Source organism: Thunnus maccoyii, chromosome 22 (assembly GCF_910596095.1).
Source record: "Thunnus maccoyii chromosome 22, fThuMac1.1, whole genome shotgun sequence".
Lineage (NCBI taxonomy): Eukaryota > Metazoa > Chordata > Actinopteri > Scombriformes > Scombridae > Thunnus > Thunnus maccoyii.
Window position 1 is genome coordinate 25,851,128 of NC_056554.1, and position 22,805 is coordinate 25,873,932.

General features: G+C 39.7%; 2 protein-coding genes across 3 annotated transcripts in view; both read right to left on the minus strand.

Moving 5' to 3' along the window:
* The window catches only part of znhit1 (zinc finger, HIT-type containing 1), a 7,187-nt gene extending 5,678 nt beyond the window's left edge, over nucleotides 1–1,509 (minus strand). Inside the window, exon 1 of the mRNA XM_042402026.1 lies at nucleotides 1,278–1,509. Within this exon, the coding sequence (XP_042257960.1) occupies nucleotides 1,278–1,302 (25 nt within the window). The 5' untranslated portion in view covers nucleotides 1,303–1,509. The remainder of the gene's footprint in view (nucleotides 1–1,277) is intronic.
* Nucleotides 1,510–2,471: 962 nt separating this feature from the next.
* Nucleotides 2,472–22,731, minus strand: plod3 (procollagen-lysine, 2-oxoglutarate 5-dioxygenase 3). Of its 2 annotated transcripts, XM_042401677.1 has the most exons (20): nucleotides 22,537–22,731; nucleotides 16,527–16,618; nucleotides 14,048–14,184; nucleotides 12,593–12,756; nucleotides 12,120–12,232; nucleotides 10,866–10,929; nucleotides 10,521–10,618; nucleotides 10,130–10,231; nucleotides 9,905–10,036; nucleotides 9,695–9,816; nucleotides 9,041–9,145; nucleotides 8,053–8,178; nucleotides 7,816–7,957; nucleotides 7,331–7,444; nucleotides 7,179–7,250; nucleotides 6,805–6,909; nucleotides 6,553–6,699; nucleotides 5,860–5,985; nucleotides 4,752–4,930; nucleotides 2,472–3,341 (listed from the first exon to the last, which is right to left on the minus strand). In XM_042401677.1, the coding sequence occupies exons 1-19, from the start codon at nucleotides 22,619–22,621 to the stop codon at nucleotides 4,775–4,777; spliced, it is 2,202 nt and encodes a 733-aa protein (XP_042257611.1). In that variant the 5' UTR covers nucleotides 22,622–22,731; the 3' UTR covers nucleotides 2,472–3,341; nucleotides 4,752–4,774. The 2 variants fall into 2 exon arrangements, with proteins under 2 accessions (XP_042257611.1, XP_042257610.1); XM_042401676.1 differs by having other exon boundaries at nucleotides 2,472–4,930.
* Nucleotides 22,732–22,805: the final 74 nt, after the last annotated feature.

Here is a 22,805-nt window from a genome sequence, read left to right on the forward strand (position 1 = left end):
AGTCAGGATTTTATTCAACAGCAGAACATTTCTACTGTCTGTCTGTAACTATTATCAAGAAGAACCTGGTTCAGTTCTTATCGTCACCAGGAAAGAACTGCTGGATCTTCAACAGCTCAGCAGGGTTTGAACATCTGCTGCTCATCAACAGACCAAACAGGATCTGAAACCAGGCTCGGTGAGTCCGGCACTGACAGGATCCTACATCCACCGGGAGGACCACGTAACGGAGTTAACGGGGGGAAACGACGGGAGGCAGAATCTGCTTCTACATGAATACTCATCACCTAGAGACTGTTTTCATCAACTGCAAACTGTTTTATTCTTTATTCTGGTCGATGTTTACGTCCCAGCTGTTAGCAAAAAACATCTGGACTCCCTTCTCATTATCCTCTGAGACTTTAACAGAGCAAACCTCAGACAGCTGTATACATACAGACAACATAGTAAATGTCCCACCAGAGACAAACACATACTGGACGCCTGTTACACAATATTAAAGACACATCGTCTGGTTCTTCTCTCAACCTGCAGCCCTGATCTGACTGACAGACAGACTGACAGACAGACCGCCTCCACCTGTCTGTGGACCACAGGCGTCCTGACAGACAGGATGGGAGGTCGAGGCCCCCCCCCCCCCATGCTTATAAATTATATATGTTTAGTTTAAAATACAAATTGTTACTACTGTTATTAGTGTAGATCTGAACAGGTTGTATAAACTGTACACTAACACCTACTGTATGTATGTATGTATGTAAACATAACACTTCAGCTTCTTTACACTGTTTACTTCCTGTTTACAGTTACAGAAACATTATTCCTGAAGATTATTGTTGTTATTATTCTGTGTAAAACACACTAAACTTCATTTATATTTACATTTTTAATGTTTGTATTGTCTTTTATCTTTTACAGTCTTTATCTTTCATCATCTCTCTGCTTTTATCTTCATCTTCTCATTTTCTCGCTTTTGTTTGTTTGTTTGTTGTTATTTTGTCTTCTGAGTTTCCGGCTTTGTTTAGTCTGTGAACTCTGTTTTAAAGCTGCTATATGAATAAAGTTATTATTATTATAAACCGAAGTCAGACTCTTTGTGAACGTGCATCTGGTTCTCGTTCTGGTTGTGTCGTCGGCTGGACCCGCAGCCGCCGCTACGGTTCACGAAAACGGACAAAAAAGTGAAAGATAACGCGGTTAACGCGCATCTACTTTACTTTATCACCAGCAAAGTCGCGTTTTAACGTGTAATTTGGTTAAAATTAAACAAAACTCACCGGAAGCTTTCTTTTCCAGCACCATGTTGGTTGTTGATGTCTACGGCAGCCGCAGAGGGACGTAACAGCTCCAAAGTCGCGCGTTTTTCTTGATAACGGGTCTAATTGTATTCAGACCTGCTCACAGGAAAACTCAAAGGGTCAAATATACTTTAAAAAATGACGAATTTACATTTCCATGAATCTGAAGAGGCAGAACATCACGTTAGTGTGACTTTCTTTACTACGGAAAGCCACAGGGCGCCATTAAATGAGCGCGTTTGCTGCTCTTTGTCGCCACCTGGTGGATAAATGTTATCGGCCCCACCAGTGTGAAATACCATAATTGTCTTACTATAATAATAATAATAATAATAACAATAATAATAATAACAACAATAATAATAATAATAATAATAATAATAATAATAATAATAATAATAATAATTTATACATATTGTTATATTATATACAATAATTGCAATAATAAAACATCTAAGAGAAAATCTTAAACAAGAGAGGTTGTCTTATAATTTATGGATCCTTTTCACATATTTTGATTATATTGATAATTTGACCTGTTGTAACAATCATTATTCTGTCATCATTACATTAATTATTTTATCATTGGTGAAAACTGAACACATGATATCTGTGTAAATACCAGAATCTGATCTACAGAAAAGGTAAATGTACTAAAACATTTTTCCAGGATGCTGCTGTTAAAGTTAAACTAAGTTACATCAATACAATAACTAATAGACACAGTTCAGTTAGTGCATTTCCTATTAAATAACTGCAGTTAAATGTCAACATAACCTTGAAAAAATATGAAAATTTGTCTACAAACAAGCACAAATTTTAACATATACGAGAGAATAAAGTTACCAATAATAAGCGAATAATTGATTAATATTTCCTTGAGTTTAATTGGAGCTTTGTGTTCAAATAAAGTTCTCATTTTGCTTTAATTATAAGGACAGTTTACAGGGAAACATGGATCTGTAGAATCATATCTAACATCCTGTATCACCAGAAGGTTTATAGCTTAAAGTACATCTTATCTACGTCGGCTTCAGATGATGAAGATCAAAGTAAATGTGTGAAACAGCGTCTGCATGAACTGTCTGCGGAGGAAGATCATTGATATGATGAGAAAAAGCTCCAGTAAACAGCTACTTAATGGACAGAATAACAGACAAAAACAAACCGCCATGACAGTACAATTATTTATTCAAATCCCCAAAACTTTATTCACTCAGTCATTAACAAATAATTTAATGCAGTTTGTACAAAGCCAGAGACAGTTGATTCCTCGTATCGACAGGCACGCATGGAGAGAAAACTACAGCCGACGTCAGGTGGAAACCTCGTGAAGTCGCTCCTCACAGACTCAAAACCGTCAGAAGATAAAAACTGTGAGGAGACGAGCGTTTCACACGGTGACGATGATGGAAAAATACCCAACTACATGATGGAAACATAGAAAACCTCAAGAAATGAACAACATGAATTAAAAAAAACTAAACAATGAAGAATAAAACAGTAAAATATAAAAAGGCCTTTAGTGTTTTCCCAGTAACAGTTCTTTAAGTGGAGTTTCACCTCCTTAATACTCAGTTTACAGACATTTACCAAACTCCTCAGACTTCTTAGCATTCAAAAAAATATATATATATTTTTCTTACTTTCTTGTTCTTTTAAAACATTTAAGCTCTTTACGTCTTTTTTTGGCATTTTTTTCTATATTCTACATCACACTTATTTTCATCAGATTCAACATTCTCTGTTCGTAGTATCAAACTTTAAAAGGATCAAAGCAACCTGTGACGCTCCATCCAAAAAAACAACAACAACGTTTTGATTCCCATCATTCTCAGCTACGTTGCTGGTTGCTACGGTAACCCCAATATCGCCCAGGCTGCGAACTAGTAACGGATTTTGTGGTCGACATTATTCGGTTTTTACTTGAGCATGTTGCCAATTTTGATTGGAGAAAAAAACGCTCCAGATGACCGGGCGCTCTGTAACACACACGCACACACACACACGCACACACACACACAAACACACACACACACACACCTGGAGTGTGTTCTGCTTGCATAGATCTTTATGTCGAGGCAGTTTAGTGTAATAAAGGCAGCACGGTGACGACTAAATCGAAATGTTCAGCAACGATGCCTTCAAGACCATGAAATCTCTCAGGTTTTTTCTCACCTCTTTGCACTTTTGCTTGTTTGAAGCTACTGACTGAAAATTAGGACTAAATAAAGTGACTCTTATTCTAAAAATGTCTAACGATGCACTCAGGATCGTCTGTCTGACTCCTGTGAAGGTTGTCATGGAGATACCGGTTACACCTGACGCACTGAAATGATACGTTGTCACCGATACTGAGACATGGGTACAGGTGCATTAGGTGTTAATGCAGATGAAGCGGATCATCCAATCAGAGACAAGACAATAAAACTTTAGAAAAATGAAAATAAAATAGATTGAGTAATGTTGAGACGATGCGTTCAATGACTAGTAATTCACAAATCTAATAATTCATGCAGATTCCTCTGTCTGGTCTGTCTGTATCTGTGACGATGAGGTTGACTGATGTTCTCACTCACTCACACACACACACACACACACACACACACACACACACACACACTAGGCTTGGTGGTATCGTGGTATTACGGTATACCAGGGTATTGGTATGATTTTCAATACCATCATAAATACAGATGCTCCTCTTTCCTCTGATGGAGATGCTGTATTGAGGTGATGTATTGTAGTACACAGCATGGCCACAAGAGGTCAGTCTGTGTTAGTGGAACAGGCAGTTGAGCTGAGAAAGATGGCGACTGCGAGTGGTTACAGGACTAGTAAAAAAAAAAGAAAAAAAAAACGCCTCTGCACCTGTTTGGGAGTGTTTTGGGTTTAGTCCCGATGATAAAAGGTTACTGAGCAGAACTCGGAGGAGCAGCTGAGATTGTCACCGCTGATCCGCCTTAAGTGAGTCTGGGCTGAAGTCGTCTCTAGCTTCAGAGGCTAACCCCCCTTTCCCTTCAGCTGGGTGGTGAGCAGGAGGACACGAGAGCTTGGGCCTTGAGGAGTTGTCGCATTTATTCGCTGACAAATAGCCTAAACTGTTGACAAACTGCAAACTGCTACGTTCACCTCTGCTCCAGTCGCCAGCATCACTGTCAAACACACTCTCTCTCGCTACGCGCTGAACTATTCCTTACAGGAGCTACGCTACTTGTAGAACACATTTTAGTTTAAAAAAATATCTAAAAATACATTAAAAACATTCTCTGATGCTCAGGCCCAGTGGGCTGCCGGGCCTGAGATACACTGGCGGCTCAGCTTTGTTTTCTCTTTACACGAATACCGTCATATACCGTATACCCTGGTGAAATGTCAGGAAGGTATGAAGGTATGAAAAAATAGATACCGCCCAATCCTAAAACACACACACAGTCTTTAACACACACACACACACACACACACACACACACACACTAGGGGTCGACGAAGGACACCATGATGTATCGGGTCCCTCTGGTGGTGGGAAGGCCCTCGTGGTAGTGCGTCAGGCGGCCGGGGTGCATGAAGGACCAGCCCTTCCTGGGAGACTCCACCTTACAGTCATAACGCAGGAACCTGCAGCCTCCACCCTGACACACACACACACACAGGTACAGACAGGTAAACACACTGAGGGAGGTTTTGTTCAGCTATAATCAGCTCAGCAGATGTTTGTTCTGTTTTGGTTGTTTTTCAGTTGACTGTTGATACTGAAGAAAACATTTAACTGAGTCGATTCAGCAGATTTCAGTGGACTACTTCTTTCTGTACTCTGCTGCTCTCATTTACAGCAGCTGTCACTGCACATGGAAGTGAAAAGTAGTGTGTGAGTGTGAAATATTATTTGGACGCACTGACTGACTCTTGAGTTCTGACACCTCGATGAGTAAAATGCACAGATTGACTTAAACGCTAACAAATCTGTTCTCTATATCTATATCCAACAACTCCAACAGAGTGAGACGTTTTATCTCTAGAGGATCACATTAATTTCAGGAGTTGCATTCTCGCAGTTAAACATTCATTTATATCAGCTCTATAATTCAGGCTAATCAACTTAATAGTTTTGAACCAGTGAATAATAAGGTGTGCTAAATTTAGTAGCTACAGCTGTTATTTTGATGGGTCGGATACATATTTCATCAACATTTAGGTAAACAGAAGTATCAGATTAGACTCAAATAGCTTCATTGGAACAGCCGAGCTCTGAAGTTAGAATGAGCATGTTTTTAAATCATTTTGAAAGGGATTTATGGTCTTTTATCTGTAATTATCAGAGTCACTGTCACTGGAAAGAGTGAGTTGTGCTGAATCTGGCAGTATGTGAGTTACGACGTCTGTGAATTTTGACTGTTAGAAAACAGAGTAAGATTTCTGATGTAAAATACACATTTCATGTGCTAAGGGCATAATAAAAACAGCTCTCTGCTTTGGTTTCCAGTTTATTCAGATTGTGAGTTGTGATTTCCTCCTGACCTGTTTTCTCAGATCAGAAGTGTGTTTTTGTTTGTGTGTTCACCTCGTAGTCGACGTGCTTGCTGTTCAGGGCGATGTTGATGGTGAAGGTGGAGGAGTCGTGATGTGGCCGCAGATACGGCTGCTCGTCAGGTCGGTAACGTACCACAAAGTTCATGATGGCCTGGGCCTGCAGATGCGGAGGATGAATGATTTGTAACGTAAACTGATCCATGACAGATGCTGCACAAAGAGGAACTCCTCTCAATTCTTTCAAACACTAATTTAAAGAGTTAATGTTGACAACACACTGTGTTGTACCTTTAGGTAGCATCTGGATGTACCTTTGGGTAGTGTCTGGACGTACCTTTGGGTAATGTCTGGACTGTACCTTTGGGTAGCATCTGGACTGTACCTTTGAGTAGCATCTGGACTGAACCTTTGAGTAGCATCTGGACTGAACCTTTGAGTAGCCTTGGACTGAACCTTTGAGTAGCATCTGGACTGAACCTTTGAGTAGCATCTGGACTGAACCTTTGAGTAGCCTTGGACTGAACCTTTGAGTAGTATCTGGACTGTACCTTTGAGTAGCCTTGGCATGAACCTTTGAGTAGCATCTGGACTGAACCTTTGAGTAGTATCTGGACTGAACCTTTGAGTAGTATCTGGACTGAACCTTTGAGTAGTATCAGGACTGAACCTAGGGGTATTATTTTAATGTATGTGTACCTTGAGGTAGAATCTGTAATATGTGTACCTTGGGGTAGTATCCAGGATAGAGTTTTTCAGTGACAGGGACGATGTACTCTTTAAGGAATTTCAGCCACTCCTTCTCGAAGCCGATCTGGTTCATGTGGATGTCCACAGTCGGAACATTTTCATAACCACCAGCCAGACGCTCGTCCTGAACACAAACACATATTGGACGCAAGTTTTTAAAACAATACTCATTTAACTCACTTTCCCTGCATGTCTCTCTCACAGACAGGTAAGCAGCTAGACAGGTTACCTTATGTGACCCTCCTGACCACTGCCCATGGTCCTCCATGGTCTCCACCAAATGATCACACATCTTCTCTGAGAATGCTGGAAACCAGTAAACATCTGGACAGGGCTGAGGGAGACAGAATGATTGTTACTGAGCTAAAGATGATATAAACAATTATTCTGTAATTAGTACCAACTGTCCAGGAAACCTTTTTAGGAAATCACAGAGCTTCAAAATAAAGAGTCTACCTCTGCTTTATTATCTATTCTTGATTTGGAATCCCAATTTGCTCAAATAAAGTGGTTGCTAACCTTCCCAGGGTCCACATGAAATAAATATAAAACTAAAAAGCAGTTCAGTCACACAGAGTCATCAGTGTTTTGTTGTTGTGTTACCTGTTCTACGAAGCTCTTCTCATCCTCAAAGATCTTCGAGTAGTTCTCACTGATATACTTCTCCTTCCAGTCCTGCAAAGACACAGATGTTCAGCCTGTGCTGTCATTCATTTCATCATGTGTGCATGTTAGCATATGTGTATGTGTCTGACCACAGGGTTGTCGAAGATCTGCCACATGTCCGGGTGCAGCCTGGACGTGTTGAAGTTGGCCGATGACACCAGACGACCGAACTCATCGCGGTTCGACACGAACATGAAAACTCCCTGTGGACAGACAGAGATGAGCGTTATGTAGTTATTGTTTTTTTTATCTGTGTTTGTCCAAAGAGATAATGGTATGTCTTAGGATGCACTCAAGAAACAAGTTTGTGAGTTTGGGGGAAGCACATTTTGAATGACACCAAATCATCATCCACCTGTTGTCCCATTTGTCCAATCAGGACACACATAATGAATGAATGTATAAAAACCTCCAAACTTGTATGAAACAAGAAGTATTATTTAAATGCTCTGAAACTTGTGTTGCTGCTGAAGGTGGGACAACAGTTTCACACATTTGCACCTCAAACTGCTTCCCTTCAGGTCTCTATAGTATAATTACATGTGTTGTAAGGTGAGCAGGTGTTTAGTATTACCTGGTCTCTGATTCTCCTGCAGAACACCATGTCGGCATCCATCCCCTCGTCCACAAACAGGCTCACCTGGGACAGTTTGGACCGCAGCATGCTGCCTTTGAGCAAGTAAGCCTGGGTAATGTATGGAACGTTCCACAGACCGCTGCAAAAACACAGGTAAACATTCTTCATCTCACCTCAAATGTGTTGTGAGGAGATTTATAGATAACAAAAAGCACCACTGACTAAACTACTCACATCCTCTTGCCCTGGACGATCTCGATGTAGTCTTCAGATCTGGAGTAGAATCCTTCAGGACTCAGAGCACCCCAGAAGTTACTCCACAGCTTCCCGTGTCTTGACAGCATGGGAGCAATGACTGACCTGAGACAGAGACACATGGACAGGTGAAGTGTGTGTCTGTGTGAGCTGCTGAGGTGCCGATCAGAATGCAACTTCTTCGGCTGAAATAGGTCTTACAAGTGCGACATAGTGCAATTCTGTGCCACGCACCAAAAAGTGTTTAAAAAACAAAAACTGAACTTAAACTTTAAAATATAAAACTTTATAAGACTTCTACTGTTAACAATAAATAAATAGCATCCGGTAATATCATCACATTCCACATTCCACATATTCCATTTGGAAAAAATCCTTGTTTGGATGTAGGGTAATAAAGAAGAGTACTAGTGTGTACTCGTTAGAGTGTAAGGTAACAAAGAAGGGCATTAGTGTGTATTTATCAGGGTGTAGGGTATACACCTTTACTAAGTGCTAGCGTGTACTTAGTTAGGTTGTAGAGTATTTAAAGGAGTACTGGTGTGTACCTGTTAGGGTGTATGGTAACAAAGAAGGGCATTAGTGTGTATTTATCAGGGTGTAGGGTACACACCTTTACTAAGTGCTAGCGTGTACTTGGTTAGGGTGTAGGGTATTTAATGGAGTACTGGTGTGTACCTGTTAGGGTGTAGGGTGATACAGAAGGGTACTAGTGTGTTCTTGTTAGTGTATAAAATATACAGAAGGGTATTTGTTAGGGTGTAGAGTGATACAGAGGGTACTAATGTGTTTTTGATAGAGTGTAGGGTATATAGAAGGGTATTTGTAAGGTTGTAGGGTGAAACTGAAGGGTACTAGTGTGTACTTGTTTGGGTGTAGGGTATATGTGAGGGTACTAGTGTGTAATTTTTAGGGTGTTGGGTAAGTAGAGTAGAACTGTGTTTAGTGTATACAGGAGGGTACTTACTTGTTTTCTTCTATTAGTATCCTCAGTGTGTCGGGGTTCGTCAAGGCAACATCGGAGTCGATACTGAAGTAGTAGTCACATTCTGGATTCTTCTTACACGCCTCGCTACACACACACACACACACACACACAGATATTAATTATGATCTGGTGGTTTTGTAAGTAATTTACATCTTTTGTACTGTCGAGTGAGTGTACGCACTTTCCTTCCTGTAACTCTCGTCTATGTATGTGGGTGTTTTCTAGCATAACCCAAAGACTTCCAGGAATCAGAAATGGATCACTTAAAGTACAGAAAGTTAAAAAAAACTAACCTGGGCACATTGTTGGATGTGGTGTAAAGGTTCTGAGAGGTATGACTGGTGCTGTATGATATTCTAAATGTTTTAACATTGCCCAACAATCCAACCTTACCAGCTAGAGATATTGATTAACAGCTACAGTTGGAGAGAAGAGGAAGACTTTCATTCAATGTTTTGTTAACGTACATTTGTCTAATAAACACGTAAACTTGCTTTTCATGCAAGTTTTGGCAACGTAACCCTGTACATAAACCCGACCACATTATGTATGAACTTGTGTGTTACCCCTGATGATGAGATTGGTTCTGTTATTTTATTCTACTTAAAAATAAATAAAAAGGGCTCCACTCACACAGCCATGTTTCTGGCTTCGTCCTCCTGCAGGTTCTCCTCCGGTCCGATCAGCTGGGCGTCTGGGAACAAAGACCTGTGACGCTCCCAGAACTTCTGGATGTGACGCTCGTGGTACACAACCTGGATCACAGCAGATTAAACATCAGATCACACAAGAGCGGATTACAATAGAGCAGGTGTAAGGTGAGCCGTCAGGACTGCGTCGTACGTTGTTGTGGATGAAGAGGCGTATCCTGCCCATGGGGTAGTTGAGTGTTGTCAGTCGGTCCAGGAACTCTTCCATGAAGGGGGTCGCGTGTTCAATAAACACCGCAACGTACACCAGAGGCATCTCTTCATCCTGAACACACACACGCACAAAGTTTAAACGTCCTGCCTTGAATTAAACAGGAGTCATAATCTCAGCTTCATGCACACAGGTGAGAGTACGTACAGAAGCTTCGTTAAAGAACAGCAGGTCGTCATCACAGATGCCGCAGCCGTTCTCATATGTCCATGCTGTCGGGACGTAGTTACCCAGATAGTTCAGCTGGAGCTGGACAGAGAAACATAGATTTCTAACTTCTGATACACGTCAGACTTGTGATAAAGTTTAGTTTTGTTCTGGTTTTCCTGTAAACCTGCTGCCATCCTGCATCTGAAGCACAAAATTGTTGGCAAACCTTTTTATCCAAGACTAACTCTAAGAACGAGAACTACGATGAAATGTTTGACATTTTTCATCTGAGAATAAAAACTTGAAAACATGCAGGCAGCACACACAGTTAATTAAAAATATAATATATAAAAAGTATTATCAAGTGTGTATGTGATCAGTCGGTCACCTTGGTGGGTCCGTTGCCGTGGATAATAACAGGAAGTGTGTCGTAGGCGACGTTCCTCGCCCTGACCTTTGCCCTCTCAAACTTTAAGACGACTTCCTCTGACAGAGAGAGAAAGATTCAGTTCATTCCAGTTCTGCAGGTTCACCAAGTTGTATTCTTTAATACGACACATAATTTTTTTTACTACCAGTTTTACTACACAACTGTACCAGTCAAAGTATGAAAGTATGATGGAAAACCAGCAGGACACTTCCAACCAGTTTAATGTTGGAATGAAACTGATTATGATATTGATGTGGTCAACTTAAGGAAAAACGTGTGTGTGTGTGTGTTTGTGCGTCTCACCAACGGCTCCGTTCAGGTTTTGGAAGATTCTGGATCGATGGTCCAGAGTCATGTTGAACTTGGTCTGAAGAGACAAATCACACAATCACAGATGTTTTACTCCTGAAAATTACATCTGAAAAAAAAAGTCTTTTATATTCAAGGACGAGACGTGTTCACAACATCAGATCTTCTTTTTGAATGGGGAGAGTACCGACAGAGTGATGCATTCTGGGTTGTTTGTAGCATTAAGGTTGCTAGGCTAGTCTGTTAGAGTCTCTAAAAGTCTTTGTTAGCTCAGTTTGTAGAGCTGCAACTAATGATTATTGATGAATCGGTTCCGTATCAGAGAACAGTGACAAATGAGATTATAGTTTCCCAGAGTCAAATATGACGTCTAAACATCTTATTGTGACTGACCAGCAGTCAAAAACACAAAGGTAATCAGTTTACTATCATGTATGATGAAGAAAAGCATCATATCATCATATTTTAGAAGCTGAAACCAGTGAATGTTTTGTCATTTTTGACTAAACAATTATTCAGTTATCCAAATAGTTGCTGATACATTTTCAGATTTTAATGAATTGACTAATCGTTGCAGTTCTAGTGACGTGTTTTTCTGCAGCGGAGGAAATAAATTCATGTCTTTACTGCAGAAACACAGCGAGGAGGAAGAACGACTGCTGAGTTTGTACCAAAATAGTGATGTAATAAAATATCAGGCATGATGGCTCAGAGGAAATGACTCTAGACACACATATATGTTTTTTACGTGTGTCTAACGTGCCGCGAAACTGTAGGAGCAGCAGCCGAGTTAGTTTCACGGCTCTGTTTACTGTTCAGCACATCGGCTACTCGACATGGCAGCTCTCTGCTGGTCTGCTGTTAGCAACCGTTAATTAAATAGTTATTATGTGGCGACATTTACAAGCAGTAAGCAAACCTTTAAAACAAAAACCAACCGACGAAGACGAGGATGACGTTTTATGACAGATGGAGGTTTGGAGGTCTGAGTTATTCTGTGTGTTGTCAATAAGTCAATAAGTTAATTATGGATTAATAGTATCTCAGGAAACTTTCCCAACAAGATGAATGTCAAAGTGTGTTTATCAAAAAAAGTCCTTTTATAAAAAAAGAAATCAACTGCTGGAAGAGGGAGTTTCATCTCATATTTAGACCAATAGAGTAATAGTTTACAGTAGTAGTTTTTTCCCTGTAAAGTCCAGATATAACGTCTAGAAACTGTATCAAAGGACTGTGGTTGTAATTTACCCGCTGTGCCTTGTCCAGGTAGATTTTGGTGTAGAAAAGCTGGTCGTCATCATTGTCTTTGTACTTCCACTGTTGGACGATCGTACTGAGGTCCGAAGCGAAGCCGATAAACCCTGAAAACACACACACACACACACAAATACCAGAGAGTATTTCTTATGGTTTACTGGTTTCATAACTGCTTTGTTTGCCAATTTATCTTCAGCTTCTCAAATGTGATGATTTAATGCTTTTCTTTGTCATACATTTTTGGGTTTGGACTGTTAGCAAAAAAACATAAAAAATAAACAAAAAAAGACGTCACTGTGACTCTGTGACTGTCATTTTATAGACATAACAATCAATCCAGACAATAACTGATGGATCTGCTGTTTCATCCTGGACTCTGTCCCAGCATGCACTGGTCTGATCCCACCGGAGACCAGTGTAAACCCTGATGGATGATGGAACAGGACTCATCATTAGTCTCTTACCTCCTGAGTTGAGGTAGCGTTTCCCAGAACGCACCTCGGGGTATTTGGAGGCGAGTCTCTGGTCGGGCCAGCAGAAACCCTCCGCTGAGAAAATCACTCTGTGGCCCAGACGAGAAAACTTCATCAGCAGCTCCTCCGGACCCGATGCGAAGATCACGTCATAGCTACAGAGAGACACACAGTCAGAAACACATAATGAACACAACTCTGACTCATCATCAGCTTATAAGTTGATATGTTGAACTTGTTAGCAAACAGTTGCTTTATTTTATCCAGTAGTTAGAATGTAAGTCCAATATTCACTCTCTTTTAGCTGTTTTTACTCTCTACCAACTCCTGAGGGAAATATCTGGCTCTTTAGCTGCTAAATGCTCCACTATGTTCACCAGCTAGTCTACAGCTAACTGTGTCTGTTAGCAGGTAGTGTACAGCAGCTTTTTACAGCTTTTTCTCTGAAAAAGTCACATTTTTTCTGGTACAATCTCATATGTGATATATCGAGTAGATCTATTGATCTTTTCTCCAGCTGTTGTAATCACAGCACCTGATATATTTCCTCCTATTTGATTACTATTTTTCTGACTAACATTTGTCCCTTGAGGATGGTTGTTCATATTCATGTAAATGAATTTTTATAGAGATGCTGCACATGTTGCTGTCGTATTTGCAGACCCACATACATGCTATTTTTATTGTTTGGTTGTTGCAATAACATAATGTGCTACGTCTCCTCAGGTGGCTTGGATTGTTTTGGATTTTCTTGTTGTTTTTGTTTGTTGTATCAGCTGGTTTTTAATCACCAGCAGGTTCCTGGCTGCTTGTTTCAATAACGCTGAGGGAAGCCGAGGACTGCAACGTGTCTGGTTTTCTGCTGCTGTGCATCTTTTAAGAATCTCTGAGTGCTGACGACTCCATTTGTTGTTTTCATTTAAGCGCTGAGAGTGAACCAGAACAGTGAAGTTGCAGCCAGACAGATAAACAATGAGCTGAAACTCACTATAAAGCTCCGTAAAGTCGAGAGGAGCTGCAGAGTCACAACCAACACATTACACACTGGTCTGTTAGAAATATAGATTATAGACACTTTAAAGGCTCAGACCTCTAAACTAAACTTATTTCCATTGTGTTTTGTTGTTGAACTGGTGAAGATGTTTATTCAACATTAAGTTTGTAGAGTCTTTATCGACGAAACTGCTAAAGCTGATTTCAGCGGGTTTCTGCTCTGATTATACAGCAGTTCTGTTATGACATGAAGATTTTTACAGTTTCAGGTTGTTTTGGTTGAAGATTCTCTGTATTCATGTGAAACTAAACCTAAGTAGGGCAGGTGAGTCAGATTTCTCACTGAGGACAGAAACAACGGAAGTGAAAAGAGAAAACAAAGAAGCGACAGAACAAAAAGAAAGACGCGTTGAAAGGAAACGAGGACGCCGAGGATGACGAAGGTAAACGCACCTGTCCACGAACATGACGACCATGTCCTTCTTGTCAGAGTGTTTGAGCAGCTCCTTCTTCAACCATCTGACCTTCTGACCTCCGCCCACCGTCCGGGCCACGTCACCCCCCTTCCATTCCTCCCCCAGACCCAGGACCTGCACACACAATCATCATCATCATCATCATCTTTACTCTCCTCATTCCTTCCTTACTCTCTGTTTCCTACAGATTTGGACCATATTTCCCATCAGCCCCGCTGACACAATGCAGCCAACACACAGAGTGAGTTTTCACACAATAAATAGTTCTTCAGTGACATGTTTTGTTTTCCTGAGATGAGAAAGATAATTATAACGTTGCAACAAGACGACAACATGTTTTAAAATCACACTGAAGTTTTTAAGTGAATATTTCAAAATCACATTTTAATGTAAAAGTCAAAAAACGTTTCTTCTGTGATCATTTTTAGTTGTTAAACTGACTCGACTACATTGACATAAAACTTAACTTTCCTGAGATGATGAAACAATAAGAAAAAATTCAGATTTTTTTTTAATGTCCAATAAATGTACATGTGAGACTGATTTGTTGGTGGGCAGCGTTCTCCACTCTGGCCTATAGCTAATAAGCGAGCTACAGTTTGTTTGGAAAGTTTCTTTTAAAATCGACATCAACACACACAGAGAACCAAACTTCAGCATTAACAGCAGATTCTCATTGTGTTACACTACAACTGTCCCCTGTAAACGATGGCAGGTAGGAACGAAAAATGATTTTGTTTCACATATAAACATGTTCTGTGCTGTAGATGATGAAATAATCTAATAATATAATGACCTTCATTCTGCAAATTGTGTCAACAGAGTAAAGCTTTAACATTAAAGAGTCTGGTGAACTTTCAGCTGAAACGATACATGCAGTAATTCAGGTTCCACATGTAGAGACATGAGCTGTTGAGGCCCAGCAGCAAGAACGATCTGATGGATCACGACTCAAAGTCTCAGTGAACCAGTTTCAGGATTATAGAATCACAACCTTCAAGAAAACAAGTAGAAACAAATATAGAAAGAGAAAGTAGGAATGTTTTATCGGCTCCTGTTGGAACTAAGACTCAGAAAAATGTGTAAAAGTCAACACAGACAAAGAATATTGTTCAGTTTCCTTCACCAAACTGTTTCATCTGATTCTCTTTTTGTTATTATGAGGACGGTTCTTGCAGAGAACTGAAAGCATCTTCAGGCTGAGATGAAGATAAAATGCATCATACGAACCAAAAGCATCGAAACTGAAGACTCTCAGACATGATGGAAGATAACTGAGCGACTAAACACTCGCTGGAGGTTCAGAGCCAAAAACTACAAATTTTATTCAACTTTTCACTGTTTTTCTTCATTTTTAAGTCTTCACTGTTTCATGAACACTTTGAATAACGTCTGATGTTAAACAAGTGATGTTGATGTTTAAACTAAACCAACACAAATGAATTCAACAACTGATCTGCCAGTTTGTGTGGTCACCTTCCTCCTCTTCATCACATCTTCATCTCACCTGTCCGAAAGACGACGTCTTTAAAAATCACTGTCAGTAAACTCAACTAATAAATAAAAAAAGGAGGACGGCAGCGAGCGAAGCCTCGCTGATCAGATAATCACGACACCAAAGCATCTGAGAAGCATTCTGGGGTCAAAATTACCAACAAACATCAGGCTGTTTGCAAAAAGCAGCTGCTGCACTCCACAACCACAACACATCTGAATCAGCAAGCTGGTTTACGCTCAGGTGCGGAAGCATCAACTCTACAGACTGGTCTGACACGCTGCAGCTGTACGACACCACACAGGAAATATAAAGACTATACTGAACGGTAAGATACATATTATCTCTGACCTGCTGTTATACGTGCTGATGACACATTACAGTAAACAGATTCTGTTCAAAGTCATTCCAACAAATTACTTGTTAGTATGAATACATTCGAACTTGACTTTTTGAAAAAGTGACAGCTCTACACCTTACAAACAGTTAAATATGAAAAGTTATTTAAAAATGTATTCGGCATCACCTTCAACACCACAGACAGCTGATGTTAAAAAACTCTTAACAGCTCATTTGTGGAATCGATCGTTATCAGGAAACAAGGCAGAAGAACTTTAACGTCTCGCCCCAGTAGATATAATCTGTCTGTTGTTTGCTGCAAAAACTGAGTGAAGACTAGAGGCGTCTCTGTGTGCAGCCGCCTAGCTAGCATCTACTGATAGTCTGCATGTGAGGCGTTCAGGGGACATCGGTAAATTGTAGCTACAGAAAATAACCCCCTTAACTGCATGAGTCTACCACCACAAGTAAACTCTCAACCTGTGGGAAACACTGACATTTGTTATAACCAGAATAACTGCAGCTTCACTCAGCAGTGTGTCGCATAGTTACGTCCACATGTGTAGACGAGTATTTCTGATTTTAACGGCCTTTAACTGACTCATTTACAAATGTGCGTTACCTTCACAGTGTAGTTAAACTCTTTGGCCGTCCTCATGAAGCGGTGGAAGCCGTCAGTCTCCTCTGTTGCCGCGGTGATCACCAGCAGGTTTTCTACACACACACACACACACACACACACACACACACACACACAGAAAGATTGACGAGGAGATCAGTGCTGACACGATCAATCATACTCAAATCAACAGAAATGTGATCATTTATGTAATCAATGGACAGTTTTGAGTCATTTCTTCAGAGAACGATCAATTAACCGCTTCATCACATCACACAAACAACCAGATCAATCAGTCAATCAATCAAACCAGCTGTTGTCAGTTATTCTACATCAGCAGTAACAACATTTAGTATACTGTTGTACAGAAGTGCGTTTCACTGTCGAGCCGCAATGATTAGTCAATTGATTGATTAGTTATTAATATGAATATTTTCTGGTTTCTTTTGTCCTTTATGACGGTAAACTGAATATCTTTGTGTTGTGGAAAAAACGAGACATTTGATGATGTCATCTCGAGCTTTAGGAAACATTTTTCACTTTTTATGGACCAAATGATGAATTGATTAACCCAGAAAATAATCGACACAGAAACGATCGTCTATTTCACTGCTTTTGTGACTAAACTCTTCCACTATGTGCAGCTCCTGAACCACAGTGACTAACAAATAGATGAGCTGCTGCCAGAAAAAGAAAACCTCCCCAAAGTTTCCTGTGATGCAGAAACAGAGCAGATGTGTTTTCAGTTTAAATAACTAACTGTGTTGTTTGTCTGTAAAGGTGGAGACGGTACAGAGCTGCAAACAAACTCATTTAAAGAAGATAAAACATGGTTCTTCTGTCATGAAAAGGTCCAGGTGGATTAAAAAAGGACATTTAGAGACAAGAGAGGAAAGAGGGTCAACTAGTGGACTCTGGTGTCCTCACAGAGTTCATGAGAGGTTGTTATTAAACCATCGATCCAACGCATCAAGATGTTCGAGTTTGTTCTCACAAAAAGACAAAGAAAAATGAATTTTTAACTTGAAAAATGACGAACGATTAATCGATTATGAAAATAGTTGGAGATTATTTCTCTCTCAATCAAATAATCAATTGACTAAAAGTTCTTTAAGTAACCTGAAGAATGATCACAATTAAACACCACATATCAGGATTTATGAGGCTCGTTTTGTTCGTCCATCAATATAAAAAACATCAAGATGTTCAGTTTATTGTCACAAAAGACAAAGAAAACAGCAAATTGAAAACATGAAACTAGAAAATTTTTTTGGCATTTTTAACTTGAAAAATGACATAAATGATGCATTGTTTATGACACTAGTGGCAGATTATTTTTCTGTCGATTGTCTAATTGATTAATTGACTGAACATCTTATCAAAATAATTGTTAATCATTATTCATGAACCAGTGAATCGTCTATCATGGTGTATTAAACTTCAAACTGCAGTATCACCTCATCATATTATACATTTTAAACACTTAACAATGAATTAAAACAATAATCATTAGTTACAGCTCTGAAAACAAGAACACTGTTTCCAGTCTGTCCTCACTTTCCCCTCCTGACTCTCCTCCTCCTCCTCCTCCTCCTCTTCCTCCCTCCCTCCAGGCTTCCCAGGAATTTGGTGAGAAAGAAATTCCTCAGAAATTCCCTGGAAAGGTGAAAGAGGTGAGGAGGGGGGGGGGGGAGGCAGCGAGAGGACAGCGGAGGAGGAAGGAAAGCGTTTGGTGACAGAAGGCTTCTTGTCCTGCGTCTCTCAGGGTTTCCTTCAGTCCAACGCTGACATGTGTTTAAAGCTGCTAAGAATAGACTCATTCACCACAGCGGGGAAACTAATACACTAAAAACGTCTCTACTTATCCGGAAGAATCACTGCCAGCTGCCACCATGGACGACTACCTTTCATCTGCAAATAAATACTGCACTTAAGGATTTATGAAGCCTCTTAAATCTGACGGTGGTTTAACGTCTTCCTCAGTGAAGTCTGAAGTCTGTAAGATGAACAGAAAGACCAGCAGCAGCAAAGATGTTTCACTGTTACACATTTATCAATAAATAAACTGAATTTTACAGTTTAATAAGCTAAGAAACGCTGTGAAACAGACAATTTATCATATAAAGATCCGTTCGTCTGGTGGTGCAAAGGCGAAAGTCGTGATATTTCAGGGTGTAATGATACACAAAATCCACGATTTCTGCATGTCTTCCTCTTTTTCTCTTGCCTGGCAGCTCCATCTTCAGCATCTCTCCTCCCAATATAACCAGCATCTCTCCTCCACACATGTCCAAACCACCTCAATCTCGCCTCTCTCACCGTCCAACCTGAGCCGTCCCTCTAACATACTCATTCTAGCTGTGCTTCCCTCCGGCTGTGCTGCTGCTAACGCTACGCTAGCCTCCCAGCTAAGCCCAACTGGAGCACCGAGCCCCGGTTTGTCATTCAGGTTAAAGTAGGAAGAAGCGGCTGGTCTGACGGACAGCTGAGTGAAGTGGAGTCTGTGGAGGATCTGCTGTGTTCAGCTGCACAGATAGGAAACACCTCGGCTGACAGGATGTCCCACTCTGTTCGAAAAAACTACTTCTTCTTTACTTCTTCTTCTTCTTCTTGGTTTATAACGGCGGATGGCGACCAGCGTATTAGGTGCATCAACTCCACCTTCTGCTCCAGACTATGAACCAGAGGTTAAATCCTGCACATCAATCCTGTCTGTGTAATAAACTCAATGAAAACTCTGCTCGACCCACTTGGTAAGATCATTAAAGAGGACATATCATTCACATTTCCAGCTCTATATTTATATTCTGGGGCTCTACTGGAATATCTTTGCATGATTTCCAGTTAAAAACTCCTTATTTATCTTCTACTGGTCCTTTATGCAGCCCCTCAGTTCAGCCTCTGTCTGAAACAGGCCGTTTTAGCTCCTGTCTCTTTAAGGCCCCGCCCTCCTGATGAGCCCACTCTGTTCTGATTGGTCAGCTTCCAGAAGCTGCCGAGTAGTTTTAAGTTACCAACGATGAAAACCCTTCATTTCCTGCTTTACTGCAGACTTTTTCTCAAAATGTTGCAATTACAAAATTTTCTCAAAATATTTTTTTTTTCTGTGAAATATTACGACTTGTTTTTTCCCTCTAAATGTTACATATCAATGTGAAGGTTTCCACAGACTAGAGTAAAAACATGGAGTCTCTTGTTTCTGATATTGATCAGAAAACAGAAAATGAAGATATAAAAAACTGACAGCAGAGAACAGAAAAGATTCATCAACCGTCAAAATGGTTGAAGCTTAATTTCCTGTTTATCGGTTTATCACTCAGCACAAGAGGACAAATTTGTCAAATTTTGTCAAAATCTGTCACACATTTACTTATTTATGTAGCATTAATGTGATATTATTTCCTGATACATTATATTCTTAAGCATTTATCCATTTGTGAACTGAAACTACATTAGCAAGAAAGAAAAAGCAAATATTCAAACAAACAAAACAACAACCAGGAGGACAGATGGAGTATCGATTTAGATACTGTTGCAAATAAAATGCAAACTTTTTCTGATGTCTTATTGTCAGAAATATAAACATGTTTCACCTTAAAACCATTTTATCTGCTGAACAAAACAAATCAAAGTTGTCAAGAACTTTGAATAAAAGAGCCTCAAACTGACAACATTATCAGTCAGTTACATTTCAGGTCCATTTAGTAGCTCTTCTGGAGCTTTCTAAACATATTCTGAACAACTTCATCTGATTAAAAAACATTTTGTGATTCTGAATGAACCGTGTGGTGAAAATGTCAATTTACAAAATAACATTTAGAGCTTCTGATTGTTAATCTGCCGTTAAAATGTTAAACATCAAACCCCCGACAATACCCACACACACACACACACACACACACACACACACACACACACACACACACACACACACACACACAGTTGTACAAACACACACACACACACACACACAGCTGTACAAACACACACACACAGCTGGTCTCACTCAGTTATCATCACACAGCATCATTTATACACAACACATAAACACTCACAGGAAGTCATGTGACTAGATTCATATCAGCAGCTTCACAGCATGTTTCTGAATATTTCATAGAATTTATTTAAGGAGTTTTTAACTCATTAATCAAATGATTTTCAAACTTTTTATTCTTTCTTTTTATTCCTGCAAGTTTATATTTTATTATAAATTATATTTTAAAGTGTATAAAGTTTATAGACTCAAATATTAAGTCAATGAATCTATTAGTTTACTGACAGAATTGATATCCAATTAATAGTTTTAAGGCTTTTTCAAGCAAAAATGGTTTCAGATTCTCAGATGACAGTAAATGTTTTATAGACTAAACTATTAATCAATAACAGAATAATCATCAGTTGCAGCCCAAATCATATTTAATCATTTTATTAGTGTGAACATGCTGCACAAACTCATATCTACTCTGTTTATTATGATACGAGCTCTGATTGGATGATTAATATCACTGAATATCATTAAGGAAGGCACCAGAGCTGCAACGATCAGCAGAGTAATTGATTAAATTAATCAGCAGTGATTTAGATAATTGATTCATTGTTTCAGTCTTTTTATTTTTTTTTAAGCAGAAATACCAAATAAGACATTTGATGATGTCACATTGGGCTCTACAAAAACATTTTTCTGGATGTTTTATAGAACAAACGTCAAAAGACTAATCTGAGGATTTATTACCAATATTATCCCCATATGGACATTTTGGTGAACTTAAAGTCAATCAACCTAATTAATAAACTACACACGCACACACATCTGTCAGCTGATATTGATTGATCAGGAAACAGCAGGTCTGAATGTAGAAAAGCCCTGAGAGTCAGACTGAGATGACTTTTCATTATAATCTCTATATTTGAAACGGAGAGTAAAGCAGAGATGTGGGTGGTGAGGAAGTCGCTGCTGGTGAACTGGACCAAAGCTCCCGTTAACCAACCTCAGCGTCTTCTTCATGAACTCTTATATCTTAGTTTACATCTCTGGATGTTCCTCTAACTAAAACTATAACAGTCTAACCCGACAGCGCTTCAGTCATGATGGTTGTTTGGATTCTTGGTGGTTATTCTGGAAACCGTTAAGGCGTTTGTTAGACTGGATTAATGTAAATAAACTGCTACTGACTGTATGTTTAAAGATGTGACAGTTACATGTCATCTGTTGCATAAAAGCACTTTGCTGCATTTCCTATCAGCTCTTGTGCACAGTGTAATACTGTCACAACTGTTTTTCTTGAAATATTTCTACTTTCTTGCAGCATGTTGCGCTTCCACTTACGTACAGTGTTTGAATAAGGTTATAGTTTTATGTCAGGCTCTATTTTACTATTGTTTATTGTTTCATGAGCAGCTGCTGTAATGATGCAATTTCCTATTCGAATTAATAAATATACGTAACATAAACTCTGCATATATGTTGACAATTAAAACTTCTACTGTAGCAAACAGCAGACAGTTCATCAGTGAGATAAATCAGTGTGAATGATTTATTTTCAGTATTTGAGCAGAAGTTTTATCTACTTGTTGTTTCATACATTCACAAAGTCACGTTTTTCTGTTTCGTATCATCGTGAACTACGTCGCAGTTTAAAGACTTTGACTTCTTCTCTTTGTTAATCCTTTTGATATCTTAAAATTGTGACACAATTTATGAGGAACATTATACTAAAAATCATTGTTACCTAACTTGTTACAGCGATGAATTCAAGCTAATTAGCCTCGGGCTAGCTTAAAAGTTAGGAAGTTATAGAGGTTTAACGGGGTTCATACCAGTTAAAACAACCAGTTAAAACTCATCATCATCGCTTATTCAATGATGTCCGGCGCTGTTGAAACCGTTAATAAGATAAAAATGTGAATATCTGTGTAATTAGCGACAGTTAGCTCAGAGACCCAGAGCCCGGCACCTCCAGCGGGTCAGGGTGGTCCGCCTGGCCGGGCAGAGGACCCTCCGGAGCGGCCTTACCTGGAGAGAGCTTCCGCTGTTCGGCCGACACGGAGCTCTGGAAGAAGGCGAGAGCCAGCAGGCAGAGCAGGCGACAGGAAGGCATGGCTGCTTCTTAAAACACGTTAACGGCTGTTTTAAAACTGTAAACCGTCGCTTTTTATCCGCTTTCTTCTCGCTCGTCTTCACTCCATCAGCCTTCCTCTCATAGTCTCACGGCTTGAAAATCTCGCGATTTCCTCCAATCCAGGCCATTAAAAAAGATGTCAACACAAGCCAGAAAAAAATTA